At 45.9% G+C, this 13,494-nt stretch overlaps 1 protein-coding gene across 1 annotated transcript in view; it reads left to right on the forward strand.

The window, feature by feature from the left end:
* The window catches only part of LOC115469368 (G protein-coupled receptor kinase 5-like), a 217,143-nt gene extending 205,119 nt beyond the window's left edge, over nucleotides 1–12,024 (forward strand). The window contains exons 14-16 of the mRNA XM_030201944.1: nucleotides 4,986–5,123; nucleotides 5,298–5,429; nucleotides 10,225–12,024. Coding sequence (XP_030057804.1) covers nucleotides 4,986–5,123; nucleotides 5,298–5,429; nucleotides 10,225–10,353 — 399 coding nt within the window. The 3' untranslated portion in view covers nucleotides 10,354–12,024. The remainder of the gene's footprint in view (nucleotides 1–4,985; nucleotides 5,124–5,297; nucleotides 5,430–10,224) is intronic.
* The last annotated feature ends 1,470 nt before the right edge of the window (nucleotides 12,025–13,494 follow it).

Below are 13,494 nucleotides of genomic sequence, written 5' to 3' on the forward strand. Positions count from 1 at the left end.
TGCTGGCTCTTCCCACGACCAAATGGCTTGCATTTGGTCGTTTCTGAGATGGACATCCTTGGTTTTGAAAATCGCTGAAAATCAGAGATGACCATATCTAGGGACGTCCATCTCTAAGGACGACCAAATTTAAGGATTTGGACGTCCCTGACAGTATTTTTGAAACGAAAGATGGACGTCCATCTTGTTTCGAAAATACAGGTTTCCCCGCCCCTGGATAGGGACGTTTTGCAAGTACATAAGTAATGCCACACTGGGAAAAGACCAAGGGTCCATCGAGCCCAGCATCCTGTCCATGACAGCGGCCAATCCAGGCCAAGGGCACCTGGCAAGCTTCCCAAACGTACAAACGTCCCTTTTGAAAATGCCCCTCCACGTAACTTTGTAAGTTTAAGTGCTTTGAAAATATGCCTCTAAGTATCATAGCCTGGGAAGGTTCCAGTTTTCTCTAGTGTTGATCTTGCTCTTCAGCCAGTTCACTGCCATTTTCATCATTGGCTGTTTCTCAGCATAAAACTTTAGCAGATAATTTAAGTGGTAGCAAAGACTGAATGTCACGTTGTCACTTCATCACCAGGGCACTTGGCAGTAAGAAGAATTTCTGCTCTAGTCAGATGGTGGTGTTAGAGGCCTTCTTATGCCCTTAATCAAAAGTGGATTTTGTGACCTAAGCAGACGTGCCCAGCGGTGCCAGTTGATTTTTGTGATGACTATATTGCTCATTTTATTTTTTATTTATTTTTGTTACATTTGTACCCCGCGCTTTCCCACTCATGGCAGGCTCAATGCAGCAGACAATGGAGGGTTAAGTGACTTGCCCAGAGTCACAAGGAGCTGCCTGTGCCGGGAATCGAACTCAGTTCCTCAGGACCAAAGTCCACCACCCTAACCACTAGGCTACTCCTCATCAGTATAGTGGGCCCCAGAGTCAGCCATATTGAGATTCTTCCTTGATGGTGCTTAGTAACAAATATAACATATATAACCCATTTATAAACTGGGTTTTAATAGAATATAATTTGTACGTTAATCAGACTGGCATTTTGATCTGTGAAATATTTTTTCTGTCAGTTTTTGATGATGACATATGTGTATGACTAGAACAGGCTGTCAGAAAATATATCATTTCCCCTTCTCCATGACAACTGGTCCTATAGCGAAGAGGGGGGGATCTTTCCGAGGATGGAAAATATCAATGAGTGTTTTCTCTGCTCGGGAGGGGAGTTCTGTGGAAACTGTCACTCAGGGCAGAACACAAATGAGAGGAGTGTGAGACATTTTAAGAGAGTTGATTTACATAGGTTTTGTGGTAATTTCCTGAGGGGCGAGACTTACCTCCCTTTCCATTAATACCCTTTTACCTCAGGTGGAGGCCTAGGCATCCTATATATAGATAAGGGATTGAGGGAGCTGGTCCTGGAGGCTCCTGTCAGGTCAGCCCCTGAATCCAGGGATGCTCCTGAGTGAGCATTACACATAGAGGTGTATTTTCAAAGCAGTTAGACTTACAAAGTTACGTGGAGGAGCATTTTCGATATGATGTCTAAGTCTGACTTTGGACATTTTGCAAAAAACATCCAAAATCTGAATAGGAAAGAAGGACATTTTCAAAAAAGAAAAAGTCTATCTTTTGTTTTCGAAAATAGAAGGTTTTGTGATTTGGACGTTTTGTTTTTTGTCCATTTTCAAATAAAAAATGTCCAAGTGCAAAAGGCACAAAATCAAGCCATTGGGATGTAGGAGGAGCCAGCATTTTTTGTAGGCTGGTCCCCCTGACATTCCAGGAAAGTAATGGACTTCATAAAATGCACTCAGGTACACATCTCACCTTTGCTCCCTTATCTTGTTTTCTGAACCCCCAAAACCCACTACCCCCAACTGTACACCACTACCATAGCCCTTACGGGTGAAGGGGGCACTTATATGTGAGTACAGTGGGTTTCTGCTGAGTTTTGGAGGGATCACCGTTTCCTCCACAAGTGTAACAGGTAGAGGGAGGTAGAAGCCTGGGTCCACCGGTCTGCAGTGCACTGCACCAATACTAGACTACTCTAGGGATCTGCATGGTATTCTAATGGACCTGAGTATGACATCTGAGGGTGGCAAGGAGGCTGGCAAGTAATGTTTTTAATCACATTTTTTGGGGGTGGGAGGGGGTTAACGACCACTGGGGGAATAAGGGGAGGCCATCCCTGATTCCCTCCAGTGGTCATCTGGTTTTTTAGGGCACATTTTTGTGCCTTATTCGTTATAAAAACAAGCTTGTTACATTTGTACCCCGCGCTTTCCCACTCATGGCAGGCTCAATGCGGCTTACATATTATATACAGATACTTATTTGTACCTGGGGCAATGGAGGATTAAGTGACTTGCCCAGAGTCACAAGGAGCTTGCCTGTGCCTGAAGTGGGAATCGAACTCAGTTCCCCAGGACCAGAGTCCACCACCCTAACCACTAGGCCACTCCTCCAGTTTTAGTCCTGGACATTTTTGTTTTGTTCCATTATTTCTGAAAAACGTCCAAGTGTCAGGAACGCCCAGATCCCACCCTTAACATGCCCCTGACACACCCCCTTGTGATTTAAATGCAGTTCTGACGGAGTGCATAGAAAAACGTCTAGAAATTGGTTTTGAAAATACCAATTTGGACATTTTTGTGAGAAAAACATCCAAATGCAGATTTATGCCACTTTTTAGACATTTTTCTCTTTTGAAAATGAGCCCAATAGTAACCTATGGAACTTTGTAAGTCTAAGTGCTTTGAAAATGAGCCCTATAGTCTAATAAAATAAGATTTTGTATTTAGCTTATGCCATTTTTCAGTAGTAGCTCAAGGCGAGTTATGTTCTCTCTTGGGGTGTAGAGATTTAGAATAGGGCAAGAGAGGTGGGTTTGTGTTATTCTGTGAAGTAATTTGTATCTATTATAATATGTTAGAATAGGGAGTGAAGGGATGGGAGATGGGGAGTGTGGAGTAATATGTTATAACAGGCTTGGAACTTCACAGATAAGTGTGCAGTGAAATGTTAAATACATTAAATTATTTGTGCTCCCAGGTTGACCAAGAGTCCATGAGGAAGCAGTGGCTGTTCTCCTGATAGGATCAGCCAACGTTACCTTCCGATACTCCATTGCATCTTTGGACTTATAGTTCCTGCTGTTCTTTGAGACCTTTGGAACTACAAGGTCCCGGTATGCAGTGGGGTAGTTATGATTTTGACATGAGGCTTGCTGGAGAGTAGAGGCTGATTATTATTATTTTTTTAGGCTGCAGTAGATGTAGGCGTCCGATGCAGTGCGGAGAGTGTCTATTCTGTAATGGCACATGGGTGCCGAGATTCCATTATAAAATACTGGCATAAACCCACATTGTTGCACCTAAATGATAGCACCCATGTACACCAGGTCCGTGACAGGCATAAATTGGTGCACCTAAGTGACGCAAGCAACATACGCAACCAACACATCCTCAGTGATTACTATGAAATACAGAAAAATGAAGGCAGATAAAGACCATATGGTCTGTCCATCGATGCCCTCTACCCTCCCTTCTCTCCCCTAGAGATTTTATGTATTTGTCCCAAGCTTTCCTGAATTCAGATACAGTTTTCGTCTTCACTACCTCCACTGGGAGGCGTTTCCACAAATTCATCACCCTTTACATGAAAGAAGTATTTCCTCAGGTTACTCCTGAGTGTGTCCCCTTTTCACCTTCGTCCTATTCCCCCACATTTCAGAGCTTCCTTTCAGCTGAAAGAGACCCGCCTCCTATGCATTTATGCCGTGGAGGTATTTAAACATCTCTCGTATCTGCCTTCCCTCCCACCTTTTTTCCAAAGTCTACATATTCAGATCTTTCAGTCTGTCCCCATATACTGACCATTTTAGTAGCCGCCCTCTGGACCAACTCTATCCTGTTTATATCTTTTTGAAGGTGCGGCCTCCAGAATTATGTGGGAAACACGCCTGTGTGTACATCTCCCCCTTTGCACTTATGTGCTATACCACTAACACCCTTACAGAATAGCACTGAGGGTGCTTATAGTTTATACTTTATGAAAAGTTTCTGTACCCTCCAATCTGGCTAACTAGCCTAAGTAGTTACAATTTAAAAGAATCTAGGGAAAAAACTACGATGGTTGATAGCAAAGAAAGACAATAACGTTCATATCTTGTGCAAACACATCCTAAAATGGACAGGGCCGCCGAGAGAGACAGCCGGGCCCGGGGCAGAACCAGTCCGCTGGGTCTGGGGCAGAACCGCCCCCCCCCCCCCACCACCACCACTCGTGCTGATGCTCCTTCCCACCCACCCGCCCCTTACCTTTCAGGCTGTGCCTCCAAGGGGAGGGGGGCCTGGCACCCATAAGCCTCTTTCTGCCTGCCTGCTCCCATGGTCTGTCCTCTCCTGCTCCTGTCCGTGCCGGGAGTCAGGTCCTGGATGATTGCATTAATGTGATATCGCGCTAATGCAATCATCCGGGTCCTGGGTGGCACACAGGAGCATGGGAAAGGACAGATCCGAAAGCAAGGCAGGAAGAAACTTGCTGGTGCAGGGCTCGGGCCCACCCTACCCTCCACCCCCGACAGCCCTGAAAACAGAACTGAAAAAATGTAAAACAAAATAAAACTTGTTTGGTTGTGTACAGGGCTCAAACTATTGTAGCTACTCACCAGGTATCTCAAAAGCCAATTGGAAAAAGTATTTTTCAATGTAGATTAAAATTTTTTAAACCTAAATTCTGCCCTTAACATACCCCAGAGAGAGCTGGAGAATGCCCAGTAGCATGTAGATTCTAATTTAGCTGCCCTAGGGCTAAGTAAGACGAAATGGTAAGTTCCAATTAACCCTTTGCTTATGCGATTGCCCAGGTAGAAAGGGGCTTACTGTAACTTTAGGGATAAAGGTCTCTTGTTTGTCTGGGTACTTAGGACTCTAGATTATCCTATCCTCCGGTTCCTGATGGCATTCTTTGACTCTTGCAGCCCCGGGCCGTATACTGTAAGGATGTGCTGGACATAGAACAATTCTCCACTGTGAAGGGGGTCAATTTGGACCAAACAGACAGCGATTTTTATGCTAAGTTTGCTACAGGCTGCGTTTCCATCCCTTGGCAAAATGAGGTGAGAATCTGAGGTACCTCTGTCCTGTTCCCTTAAGGGCTGGGTTGGAGGGGGAGAAACCATGGAGTTCAGGGTGTTGCTTGACACCAGCACCCAGGAAGATCCCCATACAGTTATCTGATGTGAATGTCCTGCATAACTGTAACATGTTCTTATCTGTAATTCATTCCTTAGATGATCGAGACAGAGTGCTTTAAAGATCTCAACATGTTTGGACCAGATGGGAACCGGTCGCCGGATCTGGACTGGAAGCAGCTTCCAGAACCTCCCAAGCGCAGCCTGCTTCAACGCCTCTTCAGGCGACATGTAAGGGCTCTCATGTGACTGTGTGGAAGGGAAAGGGGGGGAGTAGGAGGGTCCTCTGGCATTCGGGTACTCTGCTGGAGACTAGAAATCCGAAATTCCCGGATGTAGGTCCCAGTTCTTTTTCTGCCTTTGTGCATAGTCCTAGCGGGAGGGTGTGGGTGTGTGCAGTGGCGTGCCAAGGGTTGGGGGGGGGGGGGGGGGGGGGGGGGCGGTCCGCCCCGGGTGCACGTCGCTGGGGGGGGGGGGGGGGGTGCCCCGCGCGCGCGCGCGCGCGCCTGCGCGCCTTTTGGCTCCGAGTCCGCTCGTTCCCTCCCTGCTACTCCCTCTGCGTGGAACAGGTTACTTCCTGTTCTGGGGCAGAGGGAGCAGCAGCCAGGGAACGAGCGGACTCGGAGCCAACAGGCGAGCGGCACCCCCCCCCCCCCTCCCCCAGCAGGTAAAAATGCACCCAGGTGGGGTGGGATGTAATTTCGCCGGGGGGGGGGGGGGGGTCGCGCTGCACCGGGGAGGGGCGCATCGGCGATCCGCCCCGGGTGTCAGCCAGCCTAGGAACGCCACTGGGTGTGTGTGTGTGTGAAATTTTGGAAGGTATTTCCACAGATACAGGGATATTTAACCATGAAGAATTGTCTTTGTTCCTCAGTAGTGCTTTTACTACGTGCACTTCACATTTGTATTGTTTACTTCAGGGTCAGTGATTGCAGTACCAGCTGTCTATCAGGTTTTGGAAGGGAAATCAACAGGAGTTTCCCTTTGAAAATCTACTTGCAGGCACCAAGACTCCACAGGCATGCAAGCTAAGTGGTGGGAGGTCTGGAAATAGCCCCCTCTATTTCTCTGTGTTCCAGGTCTTGCCTCTCACTGGCTCTCTCTATGTTCCTAGGCTGGGCTTTATCTCCTCTTTTTATATCTTTATAGAGTAAGTTCCAAGAGCACTTGAAATATAAAACAAAGTACATATACTAAATGAACATAAGAAACTGTTTCAAGTGAAAAAGGAAGCAAACAAGCAAGCTTATTGCCTCCTATTAGCTACCCTGGGGGAATTATGTGCTACTATGCAATGCAAAATGTACGCAGAATTCCCCACTTCCTCAGACTGTGCAGAATTCTGTACGGTCTGTTTTCTGGCTGCCTGTTTCCCTGCACACCTTCCGGCTTCAGCACGGCAAGAGGAGCTGCCCAGCATCATATCTGGCTGCTTCCTGCTCCTCTGTCGCCTTGGTCCCCAGTGGTTCCTGCCACGTGGCTGTACGGAGGCCCATGTGGCTCAGATGAACAGGAAGCAGGCCAACATGCTGCTGGGCAGCTGCTCCTTGTGCTGTGCGCTGAAGCCGGTGAGAGTGCAGTGAGGGGAGGGAGTAAGGCGCCTGGAGCATTGGTGGGGGGGGGGGGGGGGGGGGCTGTAAAAAAAAAAAAAAAGTGAATGAGGCATATGGGGTGCTGGGAAAAAAGTGACGTGTGTGTGTGCAGGGAGGAGGCTGTAAAAGGTGGATGGAAGTGAGTTGGAGGGGGCTAGAAAAAATGGATGAGAGTGGGTTGTGGTGGGGCTGGAAAAGGTGGTTGAGGGGTGTGTGTGTGTGTTATGGGAAACTGGTGATGAAGGGGAGGTATTTCATGCCTAGGGGGAGATGCCAGACCTTATAATGGAGGAATTCTGCACAAGAAAATTGCAAATAGTGTGCACAATTATGCTGAATTTTTTAAAAGCTTAGAATCCCCCCTGGAGTGCTATTAGCCCTGCAAAGGAAGGAGAAATCAGTATAAATTAGAAGGTATGACAACAGGAAAATCAGAGGAAGTGGTAGACGACATTCACCCTCCACAAAAAAACCCTTTATGCATGAGGTAAAGGTTCTCCTGACCAACTCCCAAAACAGACTCACACTTGATCAATCCCCCACCGCCATCTTGGAAAATCCATCATGCAATCCTCTCGCCTACACAAAACCACCTTTGTTTTGTGTAAGTTTGTATGATGGATCAGTCTGGATGGCTCTGACCTTCATGCTTTTCTGCTTCCCCCTGCTCCTCACATTGCACAGTCTTCTGAGGGTTGCTGGTCATCCAGTGCAATCTCATGCCCTTCTCAGGACCCTTCTCTATTTAACCCATTGCAGCTGTTCTTTACAGCCTTCCTCTGTCTTCTCCTTGCTTTGAGGGATCCCACGTGTCTCGCTAGCTGGAAAACCCACCAAGCCTCATCCACTGAGTGGGACATTCTTGGTTTCACCCCTTATAATTCTATTTGTGTTTACTATTTCCCTTTTCCAGGAATTCAACATCTCTCATTCTGTCTTTGTTGGTAATAAATAGAATAAATCAAATTATTGGACTAACTTAAATACATCTTTTGATTAACTGTTGAAAGTAACCCCCCTCCCCCTTTTTCAGATCGGAAATAAGCAAATGTTGACAAATATCAATATATTCTGGTGTTTGTCAACATTTGCTTATTTCCGATCTGAAAAAGAAGGGTTACCTTCAAAGGCTAATCAAAAGATGTATTGTTAGTCCAATAAAAAAGGTATCATTCTTATTTTCCTTTTCTATGTTTTGATTTATTTCTATTTATTACCTTTAAAAGTAGATTAACATGGCTACCATACCACTTTACTTCTGTTTTTGCAAAGTAATCACAGAGATATCTTGATGAAGTTTGATGTTTACATCTCTCATTGGAAGTTACAGAGCTTTCTCACCTTCTGCTTAATATTAGTGCTTCTATTAAGATGATTGGGGTTATTCCCAGGGTTGTGGAGTCAGAACTGGTAAAAATATACCGACACCAGCTGCGAAGTAAAAACTTATAACATTATAATATACTGTAAATCATTTTATATGTGTGTTTTTTTTGTTCAAGTTCTTTATTCAGACTATTAGGCTTAATTTTACACACAAAGAAATATCTTGTATTTCTGTAATTAATTACATTTTTCTTAGAGTTATTTATTTATTTAGTTTAAATATTTTTATCCCGGCTATGTACTAAGCGGTTTTCATAAAAACATACGTATTGAAATACAAAATAAAAATAACAAAGATACATCTTTATTAACATGCAAAACATAAAAGTGCTACACACATAGCCACTGGGGGGGGGGGCAGGGGGGACAAAATTCCCTGGGCCTGGGCCTCCAAGGGGGGCCAAGCGCTGCAGTCCCACCTGCCCTCCGTCGTCGACCGTCTGCCACCGGGCCGGGTCCCCTGCATTGAAATCACAGCGCCTTTCACCTCCGTGTGAAAGCACTGAAGGCAGCAGAGCAGCAGATCGCCTCCCTTCAGGCCTCCTTCTCTCCCTATGTCCCGCCCTCATCTGATGTAACTTCCACGAGGGCGGGACACAAGGAGGGAAGTAGGGCCGAAGGGAGGCGATCTGCCCTGCTACCTGCAGCGCTTTCACACGGAGGTGAGAGGCGCTATGATTTCAATGCAGGGGGGCCCGGCCCAGTGGCGGACGGAGGGGGGGCAGGTGGAGGGGGAGTGGCAGGGGTAGAGGGGGTGGGGCCCCGTGGGTGGCCGTGCCCTGGGCACGGCCCAGCCCAGCCTCTCGGCAGCCCTGGCTATACATAATAGGAGTCTGAGTCGGACAGTCGAAAAATAGGAGTCAAAGGTTGGAGTAGCCTAATGATTAGTGCAGTGGGCTTTGATCCTGGTGACCTGGGTTTCCACTGCAGCTCCTTGTGACCTTGGGCAGGTCAATGAGGGCTTCTTTTACAAAGCCGTGCTAGTGATTCCCACATGGCAAATGAGAGGAAGCCCATAGGAACTGAATGGGCTTCCCTCTCATTTGCTGCACTTAGAATTGGCAGCTCGGCTTTGTAAAAGAAGTCCTGAATGCTCCATTGACCAAGGTACAAAAACAAGACTGTGAGCCATCTAGGGACAGAGAAAGACCTTTCATATAATGTGTACAGCGCTGCGTACATCTAGTAATGCTATATAAGTTATTAGTAGTAGTAGTAGTACTGACTCCATAGCCCTGGTTTCCAAAGTTGTGTATTATCTGTAGTTGAAACTGTAAATGTTTGATCATAACCCGCCATGAACCATTGAGACTTGGTGGTTTATAAATACTTTAAATAAATAGAATAAATGATCTTCAAGAAGTCCTGCAAGCATGCTATAATCCCTGGGCCTTCTCCTGTCTTCGGCCTCAGACTTCCATGAGCCCTCCCAACCTTAATAATCATTGACTCTTTCCCCTTCTCTGCCTCTGCAAGGATCTTCAGGCAGATTTGCTGTACCCGTGTCTTATAATCTGCTGGCTCCTCTGCCTCTGGGAGATGCTTGCAGGAGACATTGTAGCCTGGAAGATCTCCAGAAAACTCATTTCCAAATGGTTTTGTTGGGGTTTTCAGGTATTAACTTTTTCCATTCCCCAGTCACAGATGTTTTATCTTTGACTCTTTAAACTTTTGTCCCTTCCCTTCCCGCTGCAGACTACAGATTGAAAAAGTGAAAATGTTAGCCTTTGTCAAATGCCCAAAAGTACAGTGAGGGAATGTGATTGACCCCAAGGTCATACAGAGTCTGTGGCAGAGCCAGGGATTAGAACCAAGGCACAGGGACAAGCTAACTCCCCCAGGGTCACACTGAATACAGGGCAGAGAGAAAACTCACATCCCAGCCTGATTCCTGAAACAGATTCAAGTATTTCGTCCACTCCTTGACTACATACCAAGCATGGTGGGATATTTGTATTTAAGGATGGGAAACAAGTGGTGTCTGATGTGCATTCTTTTCTCTTTATCTCTCTCCAACCCCCCCCCCCCCCAAAAAAAAATATATGCAGCATGTAGACTACACGATCAGCACAAGCAATGCAAACTCCAACTCTGTGTCGGCTGTCAACTCACACAGTGCCACAGTCAATTGTGCTCCCCAAGGCAGGACAGCGGCGGCAGTCCAAGCGTCATCCTGACACGGCAGGGATGGGACAGTCTCCGAGACCCCAACACAGAACTTTCTATGTCTCTACAAAAGCTCCCTTTCAACTAAGGGCACCTCGTACCTGCTCAGGGTTACGTTAAGGATGCTGGAGCTGAACGGCCCATCTGAGACCCCACGGGAAAGGGTGGGGAGGAAGGGGGGCACTTCAGTAATTATTATTTTTACATTCTTGTTGACCTAGTTCTCTTCAAGTCTCTGAGTCTGGAATTGTTTTGGGATTTTCAGGCCTCAAAAAAAAAAAAAAAAAAAAAAAAAAAAGTAACCCCTTTCCCCTCCCCAGATCATTTCGAAAGAACCAAAACTACGTTTTGCAGGAAAAAAGGCATTTTTTATTGTGTGAGAGAAGTTGAAGTACTCAGCAGGATACAGTGGATGGGATTATTGCTAATTATGTATTTTTATTTTTTTTTAATGCCCTGCAGTTTTTTTTTTTAAAGCTTCATAACCCAATCAGGTTGAGTTTTGACTTTAAAGGAGGGTTTGTTTTTTTTTTGCTGCAGTTCCTAAGGAATGGAAGTGGGGGGGGGGGGGGGGGGGGGGGAGAGAGTGATAGGTTGAGAGGCAGCAGCAGGGCTGAGAATTAGAGAAGCCCCCTCTCCGCTTTTGCCATCTTGGCTTGGTGCTGCTTTTAAGGGTTTCCTAGGCTCCATGGAGCCACAGTATTGGGGTCAGAGATCAGTGGACAGTGCTGGTGGACTCAGACCTTGAACCTCACACTTTGTGTGTTGAGTAAATACAGAAATAATGCATTCTTCAAGTAAAGACCTGGGGGGGGGGGGGGGTAAATGTGCCCTCACCCCAGGAAATGACTGTTTGGATCAGTAGTGCTGGGCTCTCTGTAAGAGCTGCCTGCTCCATTTTTAGCAATCAAGAGGGATCCAGTACGGGTTTTACTCCTTAGCAATGCAGATTTCTTTGGAATATCAGGGTTCCAAGTCCATGTGGGCAGTGGGGATAAACCTAGAACTGGATTGCTTGGTGCTGCTCCCAGTTCACGTGACCAGCTCAGTCTCTGATGCTTCAAAGGAGCTGGAGGCCACAGAACTGGGGAAAGGTAGGTGACGAGGTTTGTGTGGCAGGCTGTTGGCTGCTGGATTGGTTTGTTTTGTGACTCCCCCTCCCCCCCCCAAACTGCTTCCACTGTGAGTTCTAATACATTTTATCAGGGTCTGCCGCTGGCTGGGCACTTGCTCTGGTCCTGGAGATAAAGGTGGAGGTCCTTGAGACAGGGTTCCCCATAGGGTGGGTTTTGAGGCTTCACCACAGGATTGCTCATTTGGAGACATTTTGTGAATGTTCTTGTCAGCAGCCAGACATGCTTTTCAGAAATCCCTGCTTGCAGCTCAGAACTGGATTCAAGTCCATGGAAAACGCACATATAATATGGCTGTATTCGGTGACTGCAGTCCACTAGCCCAACCCCATCTTCAGATGTTTTTTCTTCACTGTGGTGACATAAGACTTCTTGTGTCAGGGACACTCTCATGACCTCTGACCTTGCCTTCAGAGCTGTTGCAACTGCCGTTCTATCTTGTAAAGGGAAGCCTCCTCCACTTTCCAACGATGTTTTCTCACATTGAGAACTTGCCACTGTTGTGCAGTTTCATACTCATGACATATTGTAATAAAAGAAAAACAATTACTTGCTGGGCTCACCAGATGTTTCATTAAGATTTTATAGTGTTTAGAGTTTCTGTATGTATATATGGCTCTTTAATGATGGCCTGGGAGAACTGAATTCAGTAAAAATATTCTTGACAGAAGAAAGGAAAAATAATTTTTCTTAAATTTCCAAATCCAGTTTTGCCAGGCCATTGAAGACCCATCTCCAGTCTTGTCTGTCACATAGCCACAAGGGCAGCTAGAAGTGGGGTCATTGTTTCCACATTCTGAATTCTAATTTTCCCTACAACAGTGGCATCTGTGATAGCTCAATGTGACATATTCTCAGTTCAGAGGCCTGGCCTGAAATGCCTCTTTATGAAGGGTGTTATCTCAAATGAGCTTAGGCACACACACGTTTATTGTAAGAGGTATCAGTTAAACTTCTTAGAGATTAATCAGTAGAGTTCACACATACTGATGCATACTGTACAGGTCAGGCTGTTTGCAATGAGCAGGGAAAGTGGGTGGATGAGGAACGGGAAGACAAAGCGGGGTTCACACTCTCCACAGCAATCAAACACAACAAAAAAATGGGGTGGAGAAGGCCCAATATCAAGAGATCAATCGCCACACACAAGGGTAAGATGCTCCAGAAAAACCTTTATTTGGTCCCAACACGGTCTGTGTTTTGGCTATATCAGCCTTCTTCAGGGGTCAATCGATGAATATATGGTGATATATCGATTGATGGAGCATTTAATGATCATGAATAAGAATCACAGAACTCTTCTCCCATAAAGCGACACACATAGTAGTAGAAAAAGAGGAAATCTGATATATGCAGGCAAAACCAAACAGAGCCCACAAGTTTGTGTGAGAGACACCACCAATTTCCTCTTGTGGCAAGGGATCTTGGAGTGAACAGTATTACAGTAATCAAATTTGGATAGCACTAAAAATTGAATTAAAGATCAAAAAAGCGAGTTACAAAATAAAGGCCTCTGTCTTTTCAATCTCCACAACGAATTAAAGACACTAGATATTACCACAGAAGCCTGAGGTTCAAATGATAGGTGTTGGTTGATAGTTACAAACAAGAAACAGGACTACATCTGAGGCATTTATGATGAGGTTATATGTGACTGCTTTTACCAGAGTCCCTGAGGTGAAACATCAGCATGTACCTAGGAGGGTCCAATTGTACTCAAAGGTATGGGACTTTAATAAAGTACTTTAAAAACAATAATAGCTTGACCAGGCTCCTGAGCCCTCTGTGTGCTGTGATGTATGGAGGTGGTGGACTCCGGACCAGAGGAGGAAAGACAGCTGATGACCCCTACTGGCCAGCAAGGGGCTCTGAAGAGTAAATCAAAGGTAATCTGATACCCAGAGGCCTCCTGCCCCCATGTTTTATCACCAAACCTTTGTCATAACTTAAACTAATGAGGTTGTTGCCTGAACATTTGGCTGCTCAGGTCCCTGTGGTCTTCCTGGTGGCACTGACCCA

Source organism: Microcaecilia unicolor, chromosome 4 (assembly GCF_901765095.1).
Source record: "Microcaecilia unicolor chromosome 4, aMicUni1.1, whole genome shotgun sequence".
NCBI lineage: Eukaryota > Metazoa > Chordata > Amphibia > Gymnophiona > Siphonopidae > Microcaecilia > Microcaecilia unicolor.